Source organism: Mya arenaria, chromosome 15 (assembly GCF_026914265.1).
Source record: "Mya arenaria isolate MELC-2E11 chromosome 15, ASM2691426v1".
Classification (NCBI taxonomy): Eukaryota; Metazoa; Mollusca; class Bivalvia; order Myida; family Myidae; genus Mya; species Mya arenaria.
In genome coordinates, this window is record NC_069136.1 from 10,731,908 (window position 1) to 10,757,074 (window position 25,167).

General features: G+C 36.5%; 2 protein-coding genes across 3 annotated transcripts in view; one reads left to right on the plus strand and one right to left on the minus strand.

Moving 5' to 3' along the window:
- Positions 1 to 607: 607 nt before the first annotated feature.
- LOC128219099 (uncharacterized protein K02A2.6-like) lies at positions 608 to 2,830 on the minus strand. The gene has a single exon (XM_052926921.1). The coding sequence runs from the start codon at positions 2,828 to 2,830 to the stop codon at positions 608 to 610; it is 2,223 nt and encodes a 740-aa protein (XP_052782881.1).
- A 547-nt stretch (positions 2,831 to 3,377) lies between these two features.
- The window catches only part of LOC128219608 (lysosome-associated membrane glycoprotein 1-like), a 30,550-nt gene continuing 8,760 nt past the window's right edge, over positions 3,378 to 25,167 (plus strand). The window contains exons 1-6 of one of the 2 annotated variants that reach the window (XM_052927461.1): positions 3,378 to 3,447; positions 3,569 to 3,708; positions 16,066 to 16,181; positions 17,239 to 17,455; positions 18,428 to 18,610; positions 24,933 to 25,114. In XM_052927461.1, coding sequence (XP_052783421.1) covers positions 3,666 to 3,708; positions 16,066 to 16,181; positions 17,239 to 17,455; positions 18,428 to 18,610; positions 24,933 to 25,114 — 741 coding nt within the window. In that variant the 5' untranslated portion in view covers positions 3,378 to 3,447; positions 3,569 to 3,665. The remainder of the gene's footprint in view (positions 3,448 to 3,568; positions 3,709 to 16,065; positions 16,182 to 17,238; positions 17,456 to 18,427; positions 18,611 to 24,932; positions 25,115 to 25,167) is intronic. The other variant, XM_052927459.1, reaches the window with a different exon arrangement.

The following is a 25,167-nucleotide window of genomic DNA, read 5'->3' on the forward strand; positions in this document are numbered from 1 at the left end:
CCTTTCATGACTAACCCATCAATAGAAGTTAACTCATCACGAAAATTCCAGAAGGGCAATATCTGGGACGGACACATTTTTCTAGAGGTTGGCCAACCTTGAAGTATAGTCTGTTTCAACAATACTAAAGTCTCATCTTGACTTGTTTTGTCCTTCAATTCATTCAATTTTCTGTCAGATACAGGTAAATGAGACATAACCATGTGTACCTGCATGTCCATGCCTTGTGACAATTCAGGGAACGTTTCATTTAGAAAGTTCCTACTCAGTGTGTCTGCAACTGGTACTTGTTTGGATGGATAATGTTTGATGTCAAGATCATATTTCTGTAGCTGTAGTAGCATACGCTGCAATCGTGCAGGAGCTGTGTTTATTGATTTTTTGAAAATAGAAACTAACGGCAAATGATCAGTTTGCACGTTGACTTTGTGACCATAAACAAAATGGTGGAACCGCTTGCAGCCGAACAAAATAGCAAACATTTCCTTCTCAATTTGTGCGTAATTGACCTCAGTTTGTGTGAGTGATTTTGATGCATATGCAAGTGGCTTCCCGTCTTGCATTATTGTTGCTCCGAGACCAAACTTGGAGGCATCAACTTGCAATGTTAATGGCTTGCTTTTGTCATAATAGGATAAAACTGATTCGGGTCTGTGATGATTTGTTTCATTTTGTCAAATGCATCACTTTGTGCAGTTTCCCAACAGAATTCAACTTCTTTAGACAGTAACTGTCTCAGAGGGGCTGTTACATCTGCCAAGTTTGGGGCAAATCTAGACAGATAGTTTACCATACCTAATATGGTTTCAAGTTCTGATTTATTTTTGGGTGGCTTCATTTTCTGTATAGCCTCTGTCTTTGAGGTTGATTTTTTCAAACCTTCTGATGTGAGAAGGTGACCAAAGTAGTCTACTTCTGATACCCCGACCTCGAGTTCGGTTTCGTTAAAACGAATTCCTTCATCATGAGACCTCTTTAGGACTGCTCTAAGATTGGAGTCATGTTCCTCTCTAGATGACCCATACACTAGTATGTCATCCACGATGACATCTACGCCACTTAGACCTTCAAGACAAGCATCAATCTTTTGCACAAAAAGATCACCGCTTGACTTCAGACCAAAGGGAACTCGGACATATCGGTACCTTCCATATAAGGTGTTAAAACATGTAAGGAACGATGACTCTCTCTCAAGTTTCAATGCCCAATAACCACTCCTAGCATCAAGCTTTGTGAAGTACTTTGCGCCTGAAAGCTGAGGCAATATATCATCCAGAGTTCTTAAAGGGTAATGTGGACGTTGAATGGCCTTATTCAAGTCACGCGGATCCAGACATATACGAATTTTGCCATTGGCTTTTTCGGCAACGACCATTGAACTAACCCAGTCAGTGGGTTCATTGACCTTTTCGATGACACCTAATGCCTCCATGCGGAGTAACTCATCCTTGACTTTTTCTTGTAATGCTATAGGGACCTTTCTTGGGGGATGCACCACAGGCTGGACAGTGGGATCAATGTGAATCTTACATTCACCGGCTAGCAGACCAATGCCATCAAACACTTCCTTGTATTCCTTTAATACCATGTCCTTAGTGAGGGGGTTGACCTGGGAATCTGACATAACTGTGTATGTGAGATTTATGAGTTCAAAGTCAAGGGATGATTGGAGACTTAGCAAAGGACTTGAATGTGTGTCAACTACATGAAAGTAAACATCCTTTGTTTGGCCAGTTCCAGGATGATTACACCTTAAAGTAATGCATCCCTTTACATTTAACGTGCTTCCGTCATAGGCTGAAAGCTTTGAATGTGAAGCTTCTAGAACTGACTTTATGCCTATGTCTCTAAAGGTTTTGTATGGCAATATATTCACTTGGCTACCAGTATCAATCTTGAACTGTACGGACAAATTGGAAGGACCTACCTTGAACTCTGCAAACACCTGCCCATTCCTAACAGTGGACTCCACATTGTCAATCACTAAATCCTTGAAATCATGAGTACAAGAATTGTCATTGTCAATAACTTCATTTACACTTCTACACACTGATGCAAAATGGTTCCATTTTTGACATTTGTGACATTGTTTTCCCTTTGCGGGACACTGGTGTTGTTGTTGGTGTTTCCGCCCACAATTTTGGCAAGTCCGGGTATCGTCTTCTCCCAAAGTGACGCGCTGTTGTCTTCTCTGCTCCCACTGGCCTGAGGAATTGTGACCAGGCTGGCCTGAGGTGTTATGACCAGTAACCCTTCTTGAACGAACCACATTAACGGCTGCTCCTTGCGATGGTGCCTGCATTTCGCGCAGTTGTGCTTGAGCATATTCAAAGCTTTGACATATTTGAATAGCCTTGCTCAAGGTCAAATTTTCTCCCATATTAATGAGTTTTTCTCGGATTTTTTGTGATACTATTCCAAACACAATCCTATCCCTGATCATGTCTTCGCTGTCCTTATAATTGCAATCCTTCACCATTACTCTCAATTTGGTCAAGAATTCTTCGAAAGAAAGTTCTCCCTGTGTCATATTGTTGAAACGATACCGTGCAAAAACGGGGTTGATCGTCGGCTGTAGGTGTTTTGTAATCGCTTCACAAATTGCTGACAAATGTTCTCTGTCGGACGCTGACAGTTCTAGTGTTTTGTACAGGTCCCGACCCTTTTCACCCATCCAAAGTTGCAAATAGGTGATGTGTACATCCTCATCCTTCCCTTTAAGTGGACCCTTAAAAATAAGCTCACAGTGCTCTGTGAACTTCTTCCAAGCTTCCGGAAGATTTGAGCTATTCCAATCCATGCACGGTGTTGGAACACCACTTAACTCCATTCTCACCGTGAACAGTTTATTAGATGCTTAATCTATTAATTAACGATCCAATGTTAAAATAATCCACATTTAATACTATATGAGCGATGAGTTCTTTTCTGACACCATGTTAATTATGTTATGAAGAACGACTGCATGTGTTCTAACTATTTATTATTGATACATATGATATTGGTGAGGATGGTACAGCTCTGACTGCTAGAGATAAACTGCCCGCCTGTGTTGGCTGGCTGGCCTTATCATACAAGGTGAACTATGAATAGCGGGAGGAATTAATTCATTGCCGTATAATGTTACACTTTCCTTAAGGGTTTTGGTATTTGTATTAAAACTGCATTAAATCAGTCAGCTTTCTTATGATTATGAACTGTTCACAAAATAATGTGATAATTTGTTTTTCGTATAACAAATTTAAGATAAAATCATGTGCAATTTTATCCAAATGTGTTTGTCCAAATCCCTCTTACTAGTCATGATACATACTGTTGAAAATATGTACACAGGAAGTACCCGGTACGGAATTTAGTACGGTTATTCAGCGGCCATCCGATAGCGCTGGTGTAAATGACATTCAGTCACATGATCTATCATATGATTTCAGGTCGTTGAAAATCTAGGTGAGCAAGATTTTACTTTTTCTCTTTCATAATCTCAAATAGCACAAACGAATTAAACTCTTGACATATTCTACAACCTTTTCTTTGATATACGTTTTTTTGAACGAGTTATTTATTGCAGTGTGTCCGTGTTATTAAAGGGCGTATTGTCACAGGGGAGTTCACAAGGAAACAATTACAGAAAACGAAACAAGACAGGATCTGTTGAGGAAGTAAACATGTTTACAAAGCTGGTTGTATCGAGCATCCTTTTAGGATTATGTAAGTTTTTGCATTTTTAACTGTCGTGTTTTGCTTCCAGCACTCCAAAAATAATGCAATATTGTCCATTCACATTGAAAATGCTTTTGGGTAGTACTGCCCACTTCTTCCCAAGTTTCCTTATTGTTAAAGTGAATCTGAGGAGAAAACCTGCACATGGTGTGGTGCTCAAACCCATGACTGCCGGAACACTAGCACGGTGCTCTAAACCAACTGTGTTAACCAGGCGGCTGGTTCTTACCTCCACACACTATATGTATACTCCTCCCCCATCAACCTTTTAAGCCAATGTAGGCGCTCCTGCCATTTACCGCTGCCACCATTAAAGCTAGTTTGGAAAATAAAATGCGCCTGTTCTGTGGCTTGCAATTTGCACAATACCTGTAGAACGGGTTTAGCACATGATTTTGAATAGCTATTTTATTGGATTTTTCTCATAAAATTTTGAACCCACATCAGTATGACCTTTACAATGAAGGCTGAACTTCTTCTGGCAATCATTGAAAACCTGAATTCGTCCCATTGTGGTGTTTATTTTTATAATTAAATTTGGCTTATTATTGCTTTTGACAGTCAAATATTACATAATTATAGTATTCAGTTCTAAGACAAAGTGGCATATTGTTGAGCGTACTTGTACATAATATATATTTATTTTTTTACAACTTGAGAATGTTATTTTCAATTTTGGGAAAAAAGTATATGTTCTAGCATTTGGAATGGGGCAGAAACTAGGTCCCAAATTGGTTTGAAAAAAAACCACTGAATCGTTTATATATTGAATGCATGGGTTTCATCTCTTCATTACATGTAACATTTTCAATTCATATGAGATCATCCATTCGATTCATTTAACATCGTCATAGAGTCATTTCATATTTATAAAGACAGTAAGGCCTAATTGTCATTTTGGTGTATAGAAGCTTGTGTTCCCACTTGCAATCTATACTGCAATGATACCAGCTCTTTATTTAAAGGTAGAATATAAATGCATAAGAATTTGACAGGATTTAAAATTATGTTTGTAAATTGATACATAGATGTAATTGCAATAAGGGTTGATAAACCTTTTCCTGCGATTTCCTTATTGCACATTTTCCCAACACCAACCCGACAAAGCACTTTTCCATAGAAGAACCCGTTCCCCTTGCACAGATGGATCATGTAAGGTAAGCATGTAAAATATATATATATATATTATTATATTTCTTTTCCTTGCAAGAACTTGCATTAATTAGTCATTTATCTCTTGTAAGATGTGAAGTTTTTTGTGTGAAATTGTATTTAAATGTATTTAAATACTGATTGATTATGTTCAAACTTATGATTATTTATGTTAAAAGAACGTTTAACAAGTTTCAATGCACTTTCAGTGGAATACATATATTGTAACTTATGGTTGTAGATTTATTGAAGTGTTTTATTTGAATTTATATTTATCTTCAACATTTTCTATTCAGGTGTTTGTGACAATCAAATAAAATGGCCAGAGACAGGCAAGACATGTATTATGCTGCAATTTGATTCTTACAACTCTTTGTCATGGACTGGAAATGGAACTACAAAGGTAATGCACTTATCAATTGTTGGGGGCGTCAGGCATACCCAGGGGATTTGGACAGATTGTAACTTTGTTGTCTAAAATCCATGACTGGAGCAGGGAAAGGAGTCAAAATCCCTGGGGTGAGAGGTGGTATCGATAATCCTGTGAAAAACATTAGGCCAAGCCCAGTTCCTTGGGTGGCTGTCTCACCGGGCCTGTCAATATTCTGCCTATCCCGAATACTTGCAGTCTAAGGTCCCCTTTATGCCCACATCGCCCCCTCCCTAGTAGACTAGGCAGCTTGGTTAGGTGATGTAACTCTATATACAATGTGATACATCATAACATGTCAGTTATTTGTTTTCAGTATCAAGAGAATTGGAGCTTATTACATACTACTGTAGATCTTTATTTACCAAAATAAAATTGACTATTTTAGTCTTCACTAGATTCTCAAATAGAATGTAGCTAGCCTTTTTCTAGGCATTTTTGGAATGAGGATTTTCCCCAAATGTGGGATTACTGTAAGTGATCTTCCCTTGCTCTTTTGCAGAATATAACACTGTGGAAGTTTGAAGACCTGTCAGTAATAGATGGAAAGTGTGAGGGGCAAAATATTGATCCATTTGTGCAAGTAAGGTTTCATAAGGATAATTCTACTTTCAAGTTTACCTTCAAGAACAGTTCAGACATGGTGAATGTTGTTATGGACCTTGAGTTTGTGCCTGATATAGTCTTCGAGAATGGAATGACAGGTGAGAATTTGATGAGCACCCCTAGTTTTATTTATTATATATGTTGTGTGTTGTTTGTGGAGTTTTGTGCTGTTCTTCCATGTTTCTGGTTTGTGATTGTTTGTTTTTGTGTTCTATGTCATTAGCATTGACCCTGTGACATTCAACCGGGTTTATGTTTAAACTTTCGTCTACTGGACTTGTTTCTGTAGTTTTTCATATAAGTATTGTTCAAGTATGTGATCAGCATAATGGAAACTGTAATACACATTTAACACATGATTGCTACATGGTCAGATCAGCATAAACTATATATGTAATACATGTAGTAGTGAACATTAATTTTACACACACATCAATTTGATATGGTTAACGAGAACGTATTAGCCTGTGATTATTTAATGAATGATTTCATTCTTGTTCATTTTAGGCCCAGTTTCAATTACAACTCTTATTAACCAAGTGAGCAGTATGGGAAACTCCTACCAGTGTGATGCAGAGCAGAAATATGACAAAAGTATGTCAGTTGAGAATGACACTTACAACCTGGAATTGATATTTACAAGTGTTCAGATGCAGGGGTTTAACCTTGAAAATGGAACTTTTTCAAAAGGTACTAGTATGTTTTAATGTATTTATATATTCAACGGTGAAACTTAGTAAGAAGTTGAAACTTTGAAGAATTTGTTTTGATATGATATGGTGTATAAATGGAATTTTCACTATGCGAACTAATTGTAGACTTAAGCAGATAAAATGAACATTTCCCTGACTCCCAGCTGGTTGTTATCTTGGGTTGCTCTGTCAATCGGACCCTGTAGGGTTTTCCTTTTCTGCCACATCTATTCAGTATTGCTAAAGTTTATAAATGTGCGTCAATTGTTTAACTTAGACATAAATTAGTCACAGGTGGCGTTTAATGCATATGATTAAATCATATTTACACATACTTCTGATAAAGTTTTACAGCAGTCTGGCTGGGCTGATAATCATTTGTTTTTCGATAACAAAATATATAATAATGGGTTATTGTTGGATGACTTGATTCAAACAAAACAGCATGCTTTTGTTACTTAATAGTTGTTGTTGAAAAGTGAACTTTTATAAAATAAATCTTCTAAATTCCCAGGTGACCACTGTCCTGCAGATGCTGAATTAACATCCACACTAACACCATCAACACCTACAGCACCAACTGGAACAACACCAACTGGAACAACACCAACTGCAACATCACCAACTGCAACAACACCAACTGCAACATCACCAACTGCAACACCACCAGCGCCAAATCCCTCAAACCACCCCGATCTGTCTTTGAGCGTTAAAGATGATGCCAATAAGACCTGTATCCTTCTGAAGGCCCAGATGATGATCATTGTACAATACCAGACAAATGATACGGTGAGAGTCTGGTTTTATAAGCTAGTCTGTTTTAATGAAGTACAAGTCAAAGCATGAAACAAGCTAGACTTTGAAAACAGGGAGAAGTAGTAGATATTCTAGGATTGGGGGGGGGGGGGTCAAATCACGTTTTCATGTGATGTTTATCTTGAGAAAAAGATCTCTTAAGACGACCCTTAGTGTGATTCCTGTTGGACAATTTTTATCACATGACCTTGTATTGTCCATTCCATTCACCTTTATTAGTTGCAGCAATACAGCATGGAAAAACAGATGTTTGCTGTTACTCATAAACTGTTTCACACATTGACATGAAACTTAATGTACACTTTTGTAGCAAGTCCAGGACTCTTGCTTTTAAAAGAGTTATTGTTGTTGACTACATGCTGCATGACCTGAGAAATTCAAATGGGCATTTGCATCCACATTAGATGATTGTTTTTAGGGTAGGGGAGGGGGGGGGGGGGTTCGCTACATGCTTTTGCTTTTTCTGTGTTGTATAATTATGTAGTTCAATTTTAGAAATTTACTAGCTCAACATATTGTTTTTAGCAAGTTTTTATTTCAGAATATTATAAGTTGATCAAAAGCAATTAAAACTACAAACTACATAATTAAGTTCAATGTTAATTATGCGAACTGTGTCCCTTGTAATATTAAGTTATTAACAGGCTGTTACACAGAACTTTTCTGCTTAATGTTGACCTACTTGTCGTCAAGCTTGCTTTGTATGAATATTTTATAACATAATTAAAACATTTTTCAATATCTGAAGCAGTGAATCGATTTTTCTCATTGACTTTGAATAATTAAATTATATTTCTTCTATTGTCAATTTACAGTATAATCTGGAACCATAAAAGATGTAATGTATTTAAAGCAAGAGTAATTGTCTCATCAGTGAATTATCAAGTTAAGCCTTATGGGCCTTAAGCTCAGAGTAAAATTATTACTGTTTATGGAGGGATTTTCTATAATACTTCTAGAATACAATGAAATGACCTTGGTTATAGTAATTCCCACAAATGCTATGACATGATGGTCACATCAATATAAGCCGAAGCCTTCCTTGTAATAAGATTACGTGCCATTTTGTAGAGTAAGTGATTCCCACACGTTTCTAGTTATAGACTGATAAAATCATGCTCTGTTATTTATTTTCAGAACAAAACTGCTCAGATAGGAGTAGAAAGTCCCATGGTGACAGGAAGTTGTAATTCATCTTCCCTGGAAAATGCCCTCAATGCCATGATGATGAACCAGACGATGAGAATCACTTTCCAGAAGGATTTCGTGATAGATATCAGCTTTGGCAAGGATGGTGACAATATCTGGTGGGATACATTGAGTGTTCAGGGAAAATACACACCAGAACTTTTCCCTAATGCAAAAAATGGTAGGTCTTTGTAAGTCTACATGACTTTTACCAATATTGCAAATTTGAATTGAAACTTATAAATTATTTCTAACTTTGATATTGCTTCCTACCATTTTGATTGTAAGTTTCGTTGGACATTTTAGAATAGATACATCATCATATACATGTATACTTAATTATACAGTGCTCCAGCTAGGCCTAAATAGCCAGTTAGGGCACCCCATTGCCTTTTTCCAGCGTCCTGCTGCCTTTGTACTAGACCCTGCTGTGCCCTTTTGTTTGACAGAGTCAATTTTCAGAAATAAGTATAAATATAACAAATATACATAATTTTAACACAAAAGTAAAGACAACAGCTAAGGTATTCATAACAAACTACTAGTTTTGAAAGTAGTTACGACATACACACAATATGAATTGAACATTGACCCTTGCAAGTGCCCCATTAAGGCTCAGTCAGTGCCCATCAAAAGTAGTCTTTCTGACCTAGCTCCTTGCCCTTTTTCAAATCCTTGTTGGAGCTCTGTATATACAACATTGATGTACATTATTTCTCATTTTGGCCTTGGCAAAACGCTATTTCTTAATCAAACATTTTAATCATTTGCTAAAGGTTGAAATTTCCTTTATTTAAAGTACACTTATGATTGACATTCAATGCACTTGCTTTATTAAACTTATTTGAACCTATTTTTCTATTTCCAGCTAATCAATCATTCAATTCGTCAAACAACAACCTTATGCAGTCATTTAAGGCAAAGACAGATGGCTCCTATCTGTGCAATGCAGATACAAAGACGGACTTGAAAGGGGGAATAACTCTGGAGACGTGGAATCTGCAGTATGCAGCGTACCAGACAGATATTACTGACTTCAGTCAAGATGGTAATGGGACTTTAACATTTCATGGCACACACATCTATAGGGACTACTTTGTCTGGCGTTTTCATAGGCGTCAGCTTTCATTTCTGACCAATAGCTTTTGAATGTCTTGTTGAAGAGGTATCAAACTTGGTATGCACAATGAGCATGGTCAAAAGATGAACCCTTTTTATTATAGATGAGCCGTCGTGGTCGACAGCTTTCATTTCTGACCAATAGCTTTTGAATGACTTGTTGAAGAGGTATCAAACTTAGTATGCACATTGGCCATGGTTAGTTGGTGACCTCTTTTTATTATGGGTCAGTAAATATCATGGTGACCTTCACTAGGAAAATGATGTGTGCTACCGACAGGCGACTTAATCGATGAGCAGAATTCTAGATGAACTTGCATGACATTTTACTATCAAAGGTTAATGGTACAAGTAGAAGCTTAGGAGGAATGTAAATGCAAAAACAGTTGACATTTGAAACAAATGTTTTTTGGAAAAGGGGATGGGGTGAGATATGATGTCTTTATCAGGTTTAATTATAGGAAGTTTTTTTTTGTATTTCCCGTTTCATGCTCTAAATCAAGGTTAAAGTGGTTTTAAAATTAATTAAGAAACTTTAAAAGTCTTGTTATTAAAGTATTTTGTGAAGATTGAAAAAATATATGACATTCTCATATCATAATTTTTACAATTACAAAAAAATGTGTAAGTTGAAATATACAAAATAATAATTGTTCTGTAAATTGAGCAATAAGAAACAAAGCCTTACCCAAGCCCAAGGATATGCATTTATTTAAACATTTCTCATAATGATAGGTCCGAATTCCTCAAAACATCTCAAGTACCTACCCGTACCTTTATGTAAGCTAAGCTCACAATTTTTGTTTCAGGATAGAATTTGTAAAATTTATATTCTTAAAGAGTTTTTGGACTTTAAAAGGAAATTATGTTAATGATTATTACTTAAAACCAACTTATGTTTAGTAATACCTAGGTTACGCAATTTGGCTACCTGTATTTGAAATAAGCTCCTTAAACTTGTTACTCTAAAGAACTTGCCAGAAAAATGGGGACAGGGGTTTTAAAGGATTGAGAGTCATAGACTTCAGACTCAATTTGCATAAAAAAGAAACAACAAAAAAACTAGTACCTTAAAATGAATATAAATTCAAATGACTTTGGAAACAATTGAAAATGAGGTTTTAGTCCCTTGACCCTGCTTTGAGCATGAATCCTTTATACTCAAACAGAACCGGCTATTTTTGAGGATTGACAATTATTCGCTGTTCAAAGCCCTGCAATTATATATATACATGTAGCCTTAGCCATAGCAATGTTTTTATGAATATTTTTTCTCATAATAATATTGAGATTCTTTTTCTGATAAAGTTTATCTGATGTGTTTTTTAAAACTGAATGGAATATTTTCACAGTGAGTTAACAATGAACATGATAGTAGTTGTCCACTTTTTCTTCCTTGTTGCCTACAGAAAGTAAAGGAAGATAAAAATTATCATCCTGTTTTATGAATCAATGCAGTGAAAGCTTGAATTCAATACCCACAAAATTTTAACGATATCTATTTGAAGTATAGATATTGGGTATCAATTTGAAGTACAGATATTGGGTATCATAGCGTAAAAAAAGAGAGAAAAATACATAATTTATAAACCAGCTACATTGGGTATATTGCTATTAAATTTCGTGTTGCATGAGGTGCCATGACAGAGCTCTCAGAATATGTCTATAATCAGTTGTAGATATATGTTCATAGAAGTCAAGAAGTATTTGTTCTAAACCAATTTGCTTACACAAGTACAGCATTAGTGTATTTCACCAACTTTCAATTTGATTTTCTAGGGATAATTGCTAATGATATATATATCAGCTAAAAATTCCAAAATTAATATCAATCACATTTAGTTGTGACATTTCCATTGATAGATTTTGCTCTGCTATTTCAGATGTGATGGAGTGTTCTGCCGACTCTACCACCAATAGCATCGTTCCGATTGCTGTTGGTGCCGCCCTTGCTGGTCTCGTTGTTATTGTGTTGATAGCCTATCTTGTTGGTCGTCGTAGAAATAGGAAGGGCTACGACTCTGTCTAGATGATTGTACATGTTGTTATTCTTATGGGGTTGATACATCTGTGTTAGAAGGAAAATCAGTTGGTTCTTGTAAAAAGGACACTGGTTTGCATTGATTTAACGAAAAGCAATTGTGAAAATGTTAAGAAAACTGTATTAGTAATATATGAATATAAACATGAATAAATCTCAAATTACTTACATTATTATTGTATTGATATGAAAGAAGATTACAGCTAATGGTAAATGTTTAACGATAATGCATTTTGCAGTTAGGAAAAAGGCCAAAAATAACTGCCTGTGTTGAGATATTGCTGATGAAAACCCCTTGAATGTTGTCTTGTTGCAGACTCAAGTGTTATATGATACTTGTTTAAAAAATATCAAAAATATCAACTTGTTTATAATGAAGATTATGTATAAATAATTGTTTTTGTGAAAGAATATACTTGTACATATATTATTTTTATTGCAATAGTGATTAAAACAGAAATCAATTATGGTAAAATCAGTTTTGTAAATATTGATCAAAATATTTTCAGTCATTTTTGAGTGTGTCATATATCATTGACATGTACAAGTTATTTTTGTATGATTTAAATAAACATAGAATTAAGAGTTTATTGATATATTTCTTTTACTTGGGTAAAGTTTAGTCAATAAAAAAATAATTCTTAAATTGTAATAATTATAAGTTCAATTATAATTCTAATTATTGTTACATCTGAATAATAATGTTTTTATCATAAAATGGTGACAGTGGTCATAAGTGGCATAGGCCTGCAAACCCTGCACTATAAAGTTATATGCAGTTACAGTGTGTATATACCACATGATAAATTGCGTCATAAATGTTACGTCAGAAGACAACATTTTGCTTCGAATGGAGGCTTTAAACAAAGATATCTTCGCTATTTCTTCACCATTTTAAATGAAACAGATCGCAGTTTACATTGTTAAAGGAACCCCGCCTTTGGTCTTTTACCAGAGTTTGATTGAGAGTTTAGTTTTCTATAAAACTAATCACCTTATCAGACTTGGAAAAAAGAATGAAGGCGGGACTCCTTAAGCAGCATAGGTTGTCCTTTGTTTTATTTTAAATGGTGTAGTAAACCAAAAGTTATCTTTGATTTCAGTCTTCATTTTAAGCAAAATGTTGCCTTCCAAGAAAGAATATATGACAATTTATCATGTGGTATATACACAATGAGTTAATTTAAAAATCTATTGTGGCGGAAACTGAAGTGAGAACATGTCCATAAGAACTTTGTAGGACAATGAATCGTTAGAGAACAATGTATACATGCCTTTACCAGTATGTCTACTGTCAACTGTAACATTTATGTTGACCATTACTTTTACAAACATACTTAAAATCACATTTCGATCAGCTTTTATCGACAAGCTTTTAGAAAGCGTATTTATTAACCAAATATTTCTGTATCATTAAAATGAAATGCATTATTGCATACATAGGAATGTTGACAGGCCTATATTGGAAAAGATTAGGAAAGTCTTTTTTCCTGCCAAGGATCAAAGAGGGTGATTTGTCGTCCAAGTTGTGTATGGCTGCTCTCCGGTTTTAGTTATAGGAGACATCTTGAATGTACATAAGAAAAAATATCACAAGGTCAAAAATTTCCATTTGATATTTTGTCAGTTTAAGAAGTTAAATTTAACCTTTGCTTCAAAAATTAAATTAACTGTTTGAATTGACAAATACATATAGTAATATTTGTTAGAAAAGGCAATCTTATGATAATTTCATTTATAAAATGAGGCCTTGGCGTGAGTAAAAAAACGTAAGCAAATGTTCTCACATATTTCCACCATAGTTTAACAGTTACTAGATTACTAAGAATTTTCACTGAAATAGTTATGTTGATGATAAAATTATTTATTTTATTGGTGTAAAGTTTTTCTTTTAAAAACTTGTTTTATGTATTAAACTGGTTGTTTTACATACATGTGGATATTTGGGTTGTAATTATCAAGTTCAGTTATCTTCATGTTCATCTGAGTGTTATCGTCGTGAGGGGAGTGTGTAGTGGTTTGGAACGTTTGCTCGCATGTGGTGATTAGTCAGAACAGACTACCTGATAAATACATCATGTATCATGTGTGACTTTGTTATGTCAACCAATTGGAACATGATTGTCGTTTGATAACATTTATGATAAAGCATAATTTATCTTTTGTTTGTTTATAAATATTAATAAATCCAGGCATGTGATGTGCATTATAGCTCCTGCATTATAGATAATGACACCACATGTCAACAGGAAAGAAATTGAACAAAGAACTGGTCGATATGACAACAAATATATTTACTGTTTAATTTAAGCCCATTTATTTACAGAGCTTTAGAACATATAAATTCAAATTTCATCAATAAGTTTGATGGTGGTGATGATTACTTTTAATAACATCTTATTCAGATAAAAAAAATTATTAGCCTTTATAAATGATTATGAGGCTTTCAATTAATAGCAACATGACTTGTAATTCCTCAAAAATATGGCTAACATTCTTTTTATCTGAACACATATTTTTGTTTGTTTTGATCATTAAAGTCAAAACGAGGTCAACACAATTATGCAAATGCCAAATGGTATGTTTCTTATATGCATATCTATGTAATAGATACAGTATGATTTCTTTACAAGTGTCCTCATACAGACGTAAGAAGCCGAGGCAAAGCTAAGGATAAAATTGGTGTTCGTCCTAGGGAAACGGTTTCTTACGTCTGTATGAGGACACTTTTGAGGAAAAACGAGTAACTGAATCTGACTTATACGATGAGAAGTGTTGCATATATATAAGTGAGCAAATAAATTCATTAATAAATAAATAAATAAATACAGGTATACAACCAGATCTAGCAATTGTAAGGGAGATCACTGCATAGGAAATAGCTAATTGTATACCTGAATATGTCATGTACGTTGTTGTGGTACTGTGTATGAATGCAGGATCTCACAGTGGTACTAAATCAACTTGTGAAAACTACAAATGACTAATGATAGATATAAGTGGTCTTCCTGCCATATATACTCTCTGATGGTACTCCAAACTGCCTCTGTAACATAGTTCAAGTGGTTATAAATAAATACCAGTGTATCTCTACCAATAAACTACCAATAAACTATAACAAACATAGGTCTGATTTCTGCCTCAATTATATATAGATATAAAAGAATCCTAATGCTTAATGGTCAAGGGAAGTAACTCTTTATTTACCATTGCCCCTGCAAAACAATAACTTTAATCTGAGCAATAATCATATATGCAGTCAGTATTCTGGGTGCATTACAGTGTAAAATGCTAAATGGTCAAGGGAAGTAACTCATAATTGGCCAGTGTCCCTGCAAAACATTAACTTTTATCTTAGCAAATTTTAGATGAAGTTAGCATTCTGTGCCTCGATATAATAGTTCCTAATGCTTAATGATCAAGGGAAGAAACTCATAATTGACCAGTGTCCTTGCCCATTATTAACTTTAATCTGACCAATAATGAATCAGATGAAGTCAGCATCCTGTGCCTTGATTATAGTTCCAAATGCTAATTGGTCAAGGGCTTAATACTAAATAGTCAAGGGAAATAGCTCATAATTGACCAGTGCCTCTGCAAAACATGAACTTTAATCTGAGGAATAATTAGAATCTGATAAAGTCAGTATTCTACCTGGATTATAGTTCCAAATGCCAAATGGTCGAGGTAGTAGCTCATAATTGACCAGTGTCCCCCATGTGCAACTTGAACTTTAGTTTGAGCATTAATCAGATGTAGTTGTTATTTTGCCTGGATATTATAATGACCACTTCCCTCACCGACCCTTTTATCCTCCGAATTTTTCTTTAGTGAGGATTTTTTCCATAATGTCCTAAAAATATGCATTTTTTGACTGAACATGTTGTAATTTGATCATTTTTATTTAAAATTTTCTACAATAGTACTTTAGCTGATATAGGTTGGTTTAGTACAAAATCCCCTATCCCCTATATTTTGGAGAAGTTAGTTGACACCCACATACACAACACATACTGTGAATTACATGTTTATTATAACAGTTTTGTTTAACCTTGCTAGTTATTAAAACAAAAAAAGATGTGTAAATAAAACAAAATGGCAGCTGAAATGATGTTTACAGCAGATATAAAGCTGCATCATTTTAGTTTTAAGTCACTTGTTTAAGCAGCGTACAACCTCCAAAAATCAGACAAACAAAATACCCACAAAAGCATTTGCATCTATTGAAACGGACAAATACGGTAGTACATGCTTGTACACATCTGAAGCATAGTTGTATTGTTTACACATTCTGATTACAGGTCTGGCTGCACAGCCTCCATACAATTTTCCTTCCACCAACAGCTGTATCAAGGTAGAATTTGACAACCTGAAAACCAACACCCTCACCTGGACTGACAGCAACAATAAAACATATGTGAGTAGTTGTAATACATGCATTCATTTGAAAGCTACACTTTACAGATTGACATTTTTAACATTTTTTAGATTTTGTCTCAGAATGAGCTGATTTTTGTATGAATGCCTTCAATTCAGTTATATTCAACAACTCACAATAGAATATATATATATATATCTCAATTGTTTGAATGTTTTTTCTTAAAGCGTTAGTAACGCTTGGAGCCATAAAACCTTACGAACGTAAATATAAAAACCAGCAATCTGATTTTTTTTTTGGTAATCTTGTAACACTGGTTTCCAGACATTTTTACAAATATTGGTTCATTGTAAGACAAAAAGAAAAAAAAGTTGACAAAATGGGCAATCGGTGGGAGAGCAGCTGCTTAAAGACAAATTTAACTTAGATTAGGGTTTCTTTCCTCAACTAACGAAATAAGTGTCATCTTTTTATGATCATAAATATGGGGCATTTACTGATCAAATTAACAGTGAACAATATACAGCAATCTATAGTACTCTCATTGTTGCTTGTAATAACAGGGATTTTTAACTTAAAGAGCTAAAAACATTGTCAGAGTATTTTTACTCCAAACACCAGTTTTAAAATAAGACCAATTAACCTTATAGAAGTCTACTTGAAAAGGTTTCCATAAAAGACCATGGATATACATTAAATTCATCATATCTCATTGAAAAATTCAGGGACATTTCTTGTAATTTTATGCATTTTTGGGTTAGGGGAGGCGTATAGCTTTGCACTTGTCAGTTTGTGCATGTGTCCATGATGCCTTCTGTAAGTATAAAGCAACCTTGTGTCATTCAAAACTCCAAAGCTATTAGACCTAGAGTCTTGAAACCTAAGGGGAATGTTGTTAAGATGATGAAGTTAATTGTGCACCTGGGTTTTCATTTCCAGCTGTATATAGTTAGCGGAGAGTAGTGGCTTTCAATTACCCAAAATTGGCATTTTTTTTCAAATTATTAGAACTTGTGTGCGAAGACATCCTATAGACACACTTCTAGTTTAGATTTTCCTTTCATGTAACTGCAATGCTTTATACTTTCTCTTGTAGGATGCTGATAAATGGGATTTCAGCAACACCAGTATTCAAAACAATTCAAAGTGTGCTGAAGTTAATGGTACCACGGCATTGCTCGAGGTTCTGTTTGCTGTTGACAATGCAACGTTTGCGTTCACCTTTACAAAACAGAATGGGATGGTCCAAATCAATATGACACTTAAATTTGTCCCGAGAGTTGTCTTCAGTAAAGAAAATAACACTCAGCAAGGTATGATCTCTTTTGTTTATATTAATATTGCTGGCATTTACATATTTGCTGGTATATACATCAAGAAAAGTATGGAGCTATTTTATTGCAGTATGTTAAATATACTAGAGAAAACAGATGCCATCTGATCAATGCAAAATCTTACATGGGGCATAGTCACATGAGTTTGACTGCGCATGTGTTATGATCAATTTGCATATCCATTTATAGTACTAGGATTTTCAAAAATGGTATGTTATTAAATTAAAGCAATAAATGGCGTCCATTTCCTGGATACAAAATTGTTGCTGTGTATTAATAAATAACTTTTTGTTGTCCAAGCGAGGCAACTCATACTTGTAAACACATGCTCACCTGATTTGCAAGGTTCATAGCAAGTTAAGTGTCACAAAAGCTCTCGAAGGCTTCAAGTGAAAGAATGGTACATTATTTTATATTTTAGCTGTGAAATTGGCAGAACTTTGATTAAAGTCATCCATTCGTGTGGTATATTCATTTGCTGTCAAATTTTTGAATTTTCATCAGAACAAATTATTATCATCTCAATTTTACTTTGAATGAGTATATTTGTGCTCAAGTCAGGAAATGAAGTGACACAAACATATTAGGGTTTACATATGAAATGCTGGGTACCTTAAATAAATCATCTCACTTGTAAAGCTCAAATTGAGCCTAATTGGTTACCCTCCCTGGCACCATGATTCTGTGAGAGCTTGATAACATCACAAATTTCATTCATGAAAATCATACGACCTTGCCCCCTAGTTTCAGTTAGTTTAAGTATTATTTCTGTCAAGTCTATTGAGAAAATCTTCAGAAAAACTGAAGAACTTGCCGGATACTACTCACCAACCAGAGGATGCAATACATGTTCTTAAAATATTTCATGCATAATGCAAAATACACTAGAGTCTAAAGAAAAGTTTGAGCTTAAACTAAATAAACAAACAATTCTCTTATACATGTCTACAGACCAAGTCATCATGGCGGTGTCTGTGCCGTTTAGTGTCCCTGAGAAACAGTCCTACCAGTGTGACGCAGCCCAGGGGTACTCTCAAAAAGTGACAGTGGGAAACAATACCTACAACATGGACCTAGTGTTCCAGAAAGTGCATATGCAAGCCTTTGGAATCAGCAACAGCACATTTTCTGAAGGTAATTTTGAGGCTTGTGTGTTTTTTTGAAAAAAGGCCATAACTTATAAAAAGGTTAAGATAAATTTACTAATGAAAATTGCTGCACATGTTGCTGGGGACAATGTGCAAATGCACAGCAAGGCCAATAATGTTGGCCGAATTATAGAGTTGTGTCCCTTTTCCATTGAAAAAAAACCCAGACCAGCATTGGTGTTTGCACTTCTTTGGTTTATTGTAGATGCTTTTAAGTAATGTATATTTATTCGTCCAAAATTGTTGGAGATTTTTGAGATTTTATTGTCAGGTAGCCCCAGTACTCAATTTTTTAATTGATTTCGCTACGTCATGTATATATCGAGTAAATTGACTGTCAATGTATTGTTTTATCTACAGGCAATTTTTGTAGAGATAAAGCTTTTAAAATATGAGCCTTTATTCTTTTCATGATCAATTATGTATCCCACAATAAATCAGTTGGTAGGGCTCCTGACTGATGGCCAGTTTTGGGGTCAATTTTGTATCCCTCAATAGCGCAGTTGGTAGGGCTCCTGACTGGGCCAGTTTCTGGGTCAATTTTGTATCCCACAATAGCTCAGTAGGTAGTGCTCCTGACTGATGGCCAGTTTCTGGGTCAATCATGTATCCCACAATAGCACAGTCGGTAGTGCTCCTGACTGGGCCAGTTTCAGTGTCAATAATGTATCCCACAGTAGCTCAGTAGGTAGTGCTCCTGACTGATGGCCAGTTTGAGTGTCAATTATGTATCCCACAATAGCTCAGTCGGTAGTGCTCCTGACTGGGCCAGTTTCAGTGTCAATTATGTATCCCACAGTAGCTCAGTAGGTAGTGCTCCTGACTGATGGCCAGTTTCTGGGTCAATCATGTATCCCTCAATAGCTCAGTCGGTAGTGCTCCTGACTGGGCCAGTTTCAGTGTCAATTATGTATCCCACAGTAGCTCAGTCGGTAGTGCTCCTGACTGGTCCAGTTTCGGGTCAATTATGTATCCCACAATAGCTCAGTTGGTAGTGCTCCTGACTGGTCCAGTTTCGGGTCAATTATGTATCCCACAATAGCTCAGTCGGTAGTGCTCCTGACTGGTCCAGTTTCGGGTCAATTATGTATCCCACGATATCTCAGTCGGTAGTGCTCCTGACTGGTCCAGTTTCGGGTCAATCATATATCCTTCAATAGCTCAGTCGGTAGTGCTCCTGACTGATGGCCAGTTTCAGTGTCAATTATGTATCCCACAATAGCTCAGTCGGTAGTGCTCCTGACTGGTCCAGTTTCGGGTCAATTATGTATCCCACAATAGCTCAGTTGGTAGTGCTCCTGACTGGGCCAGTTTCAGTGTCAATTATGTATCCCACAATAGCCCAGTCGGTAGTGCTCCTGACTGGTCCAGTTTCGGGTCAATTATGTATCCCACAATAGCTCAGTTGGTAGTGCTCCTGACTGGGCCAGTTTCTGGGTCAATTATGTATCCCACAATAGCTCAGTCGGTAGTGCTCCTGACTGGTCCAGTTTCGGGTCAATTATGTATCCCACAATAGTTCAGTTGGTAGAGCTCCTGACTGGGCCAGTTTCAGTGTCAATTATGTATCCCTCAATAGCCCAGTCGGTAGTGCTCCTGACTGGTCTAGTTTCGGGTCAATTATGTATCCAACAATAGCTCAGTTGGTAGAGCTCCTGACTGGGCCCGTTTCAGTGTCAATTATGTATCCCTCAATAGCCCAGTCGGTAGTGCTCCTGACTGGTCCAGTTTCGGGTCAATTATGTATCCCACAATAGCCCAGTTGGTAGTGCTCCTGACTGGTCCAGTTTCAGTGTCAATTATGTATCCCACAATAGCTCAGTTGGTAGAGCTCCTGACTGGGCCAGTTTCAGTGTCAATTATGTATCCCTCAATAGCCCAGTCGGTAGTGCTCCTGACTGGTCCAGTTTCGGGTCAATTATGTATCCCACAATAACCCAGTCGGTAGTGCTCCTGACTGGTCCAGTTTTAGTGTCAATTATGTATCCCACAATAGCTCAGTTGGTAGAGCTCCTGACTGGGCCAGTTTCAGTGTCAATTATGTATCCCTCAATAGCCCAGTCGGTAGTGCTCCTGACTGGTCCAGTTTCGGGTCAATTATGTATCCCACAATAGCCCAGTCAGTAGTGCTCCTGACTGGTCCAGTTTCAGTGTCAATTATGTATCCCACAATAGCCCAGTTGGTAGAGCTCCTGACTGGGCCAGTTTCAGTGTCAATTATGTATCCCTCAATAGCCCAGTCGGTAGTGCTCCTGACTGGTCCAGTTTCGGGTCAATTATGTATCCCACAATAGCCCAGTCGGTAGTGCTCCTGACTGGTCCAGTTTCGGGTCAATTATGTATCCCACAATAGCCCAGTCGGTAGTGCTCATGACTGGGCCAGTTTCAGTGTCAATTATGTATCCCTCAATAGCCCAGTTGGTAGTGCTCCTGACTGGTCCAGTTTCGGGTCAATTATGTATCCCACAATAGCTCAGTTGGTAGTGCTCCTGACTGGGCCAGTTTCGGGTCAATTATGTATCCCACGATAGCTCAGTCGGTAGTGCTTCTGACTGGTTCAGTTTCGGGTCAATTATGTATCCCACAATAGCTCAGTTGGTAGAGCTCCTGACTGGGCCTGTTTCAGTGTCAATTATGTATCCCACAATAGCACAGTCTGTAGTGCTTCTGACTGGGCTAGTTCCAGGGTCAATCATGTATCCCTCAATAGCGCAGTTGGTAGAGCTTCTGACTGGGCTAGTTCCAGGGTCAATTATGTATCCCACGATAGCTCAGTCGGTAGTGCTTCTGACTGGTCCAGTTTCGGGTCAATTATGTATCCCACAATAGCTCAGTTGGTAGAGCTCCTGACTGGGCCTGTTTCAGTGTCAATTATATATCCCACAATAGCACAGTCTGTTGTGCTTCTGACTGGGCTAGTTCCAGGGTCAATCATGTATCCCTCAATAACGCAGTTGGTAGAGCTCCTGACTGGGCTAGTTCCAGGGTCAATCATGTATCCCTCAATAGCGCAGTTGGTAGAGCTTCCGACTGGGCTAGTTCCAGGGTCAATCATGTATCCCTCAATAGCGCAGTCGGTAGAGCTTCCGACTGGGCTAGTTCCAGGGTCAATCATGTATCCCTCAATAGCGCAGTTGGTAGAGCTTCCGACTGGGCTAGTTCCAGGGTCAATCATGTATCCCTCAATAGCGCAGTCGGTAGAGCTTCCGACTGGGCTAGTTCCAGGGTCAATCATGTATCCCTCAATAGCGCAGTTGGTAGAGCTTCCAACTGGGCTAGTTCCAGGGTCAATCATGTATCCCTCAATAGCGCAGTTGGTAGAGCTTCCGACTGGGCTAGTTCCAGGGTCAATCATGTATCCCTCAATAGCGCAGTTGGTAGAGCTCCTGACTGGGCTAGTTCCAGGGTCAATTATGTATCCCTCAATAGCGCAGTTGGTAGAGCTCCTGACTGGGCTAGTTCCAGGGTCAATTATGTATCCTAGCGCAGTCGGTACTGCTCCCGACACGGCCAGTTTCAGGGTCAATTATGTTTCTTGTAATAGCTTAGGCGGTAGTGCTCCTGAAGGGTCCACATAGAATGTTATACCTTTGAATTGTGTCTCATAAAAGCCACAAACATTTGTCAATTCCTGTTACTTAAAAAAATATTTTAATAGAAATTTTGTCTGTCTACTATACTAATGGCATGTGTCTTATTAGCAGCATGTTTACAGTACTGTTGCTGCTGACGATTATGATACTTTGAACCCATTTCATTAATTACGAGGGGTGATCCAGAATTACGTGGACTTCTTACATATTTTCTATATTTTTCGTCCAAATCATTTTAAAATTCATGCACATCTTATTTAAAGTATTCTGCATAGACGGTATGAAATTTAGATCTGTAAAATTTATGAGTATTGAAAAATTACGGGTTCTTAGATAACAGGAACGGACGGTCGGCGCACCGTCTAAAATGAACGTTCACAAACGTTTTATGTATCTCTTACAACATGCTTTTCTTCCATGTTTTTCTATGAAATTCCGCCAAATTACGTTATATTAAACGCTGACTTCATACGAATATACTTTTCAAATTTCTGACGTCATTTCCGTTTAAAAGTCGAAATATTCTGACTTGATTACAAGCACAGTCTGGGATACAACATGGCGTCATTGGACTTTGAATAAGCGCGAGACGATGAAGATTTGCGTTGAATTGGGGAAAACACGGACACAGATTATGATAATGATGGCCGAGATGGAAATGAAGAAACATGTGCCGTTCATTAGTATTTAACTGGCATTCATGTTTAAGAGAACAATGATATTTCATAGAAGACGATAAGGAAAAGGGACAGAAAAAGACAAGAGGCACGACGTTTTCGACGTTGGTGAAGAACGGCATCAGAGGGGATCGCCGTTTGACAGCATGTCGTAGCAAGCATAGTCGGGGCAGGGTACGGAAGTCCAAAGGGTTTTAAGAGAAGATTAAGGCGTGCGAAAAGTTTGTGCGAGATGGGTCCCTCAATTGCTATGAAATGACGAGAGAGAAAAACGTATGCGTTATTCAAAGACTGCAAAGATTTGCACAGGAAGATGAACAATTAATGAACCGGGTTACTTTGAAAAGGCGTTATTTTTTTAAATAATCAATTATTTTTTTTTTTTATATTAATATTATTTATTTATTTTTCTATTTATTTATGCTTATCATAATATATGAAGTTGACTTTGCGTCAGTGTTGGTTGGTTAACTAAAAAATATGACGCTTTATGATCGCAGCGTCATTGACATCACTGGACTGCGCCGGTCGGGTTCAACCATATGTCGTAATATGATTTTAATTTAGCGAAAATTCAATATTTTGCTCTGAAAATTGCAGGAAATATATAAGATATGTTATATGTATTGAATATGAAGTTTCTACGTTCTATGTGAAATGATATTTGAATTATTAAAAAAGTCCACGTAATTTTGGATCAACCCTCGTACATATATATAAGGGATGGCCACGAGTACCCAGAACTCGAGTTCTGGATCGATCAACCGAGTACCAAATCACTTCTCAAGTACTCAAAATAAATAAATATATTTTTTTTATAAAATTCACTTAATATACGATTTACAGACGTAAGTATCAGATCGCATTTCAAAGACGCCAATTTACGGTCCCTCTAATCCCCACTGTGTACACAATTGAGCCTAATAAATTAGTTGACAGTTGTTGTGAGAGTTGCAAGTTGTCAACAAGGGCCCTAATTTGCTAATAGCAATTGAAGTTTTGACAAGCGAATTAGTACGACCGTTATGAGCAATGATTCCTGAATAATTGATAAGTGGATATCTTAATTCAGGAAATATGCATATTAATGAGGTGAACAACAATATTTCAGTATGGAAAACTGTCATTTTAAATATTATTTTGTAGAGTCAACGACTAAACAAATTTATGAATAATTTTCGTTCATTGTAATTCTGAATGTTGTTTATTGGGTTGTTCCCGATCATTTCGACGCTTGAATATGATCCGAGTTTTACTTTCCATTTATATTGAAGTACATGTGTATGTATAAAATGAATTGAAAAGGACAAATTAAAAGCATGAAACAACATTTGTTTTCTTTTTATTTATTTTTCTGTTAAGGTACATAATGACAGTCTTATTTAAAGATGAAAATAGCCAATATTACGACCAACGCACAATATACATGGACTGTACATGTATAGACTAACCTGTCTTTCCTGAAAACCAATTTAAGTTATCTGAGTAATCGAGTACCCGATTACTCGATCGGTAGATTGTCCAAGTACTCGAGTACCAATTTTACTACTCGTTGCCATCCCTAATATATACATATATGAGCCGTGACCAAAAAAGGATCTTGTGTAGATGAACATTTGTATTTTATAAGCAACACCCTAACTGATGAGAATGATTTTATTAACATATGGTTTATAAATATGAATGTGTCTTTTATTTTATGTTAAAATTTCAATGTTAAGATTTTGTCCGTAAGACTGAAAATCACTGTCTGCGGCTCTTATGAGTTTGGTCACTAAGAAAGCCACATGCTAGTGATTGGTTTGAATAACATTAATTATCAGAAGGTTGGATCTCGGTTTTATGAATATAATTGTTACGTCAAGTACAAAATTGATGAATTGTTTAAGTCCGGTGTCATAGTAAGCATGCCATCAATGTGATAAACCATGACTGCATTGGCTTTTAATATGTTGAAAACAACTTTGAAGTTGCTCCTTTCGCCTCACCAAATTTAATTATGATGACTGCTTTCAAAATAGTCTATTCTCAATTATAGCTGTACACTGCGCAGCAGACCAAAACTCAACCACGACAGTGAAGCCAACCCCTGCACCTCCCACTCCTGATCAGCACCCCAAGTTTTATGTGAATGTGACCGACAACAAGTTCAACAACACTGGCTGCATCAGTGTCGATGCAATGATGATGATAAGTGTCCCGTACAAAACAAAGGACAATGTAAGTGGTAAATTGTTGAAGTCACATGTTGTAGATTCATACAAATGAAGTTC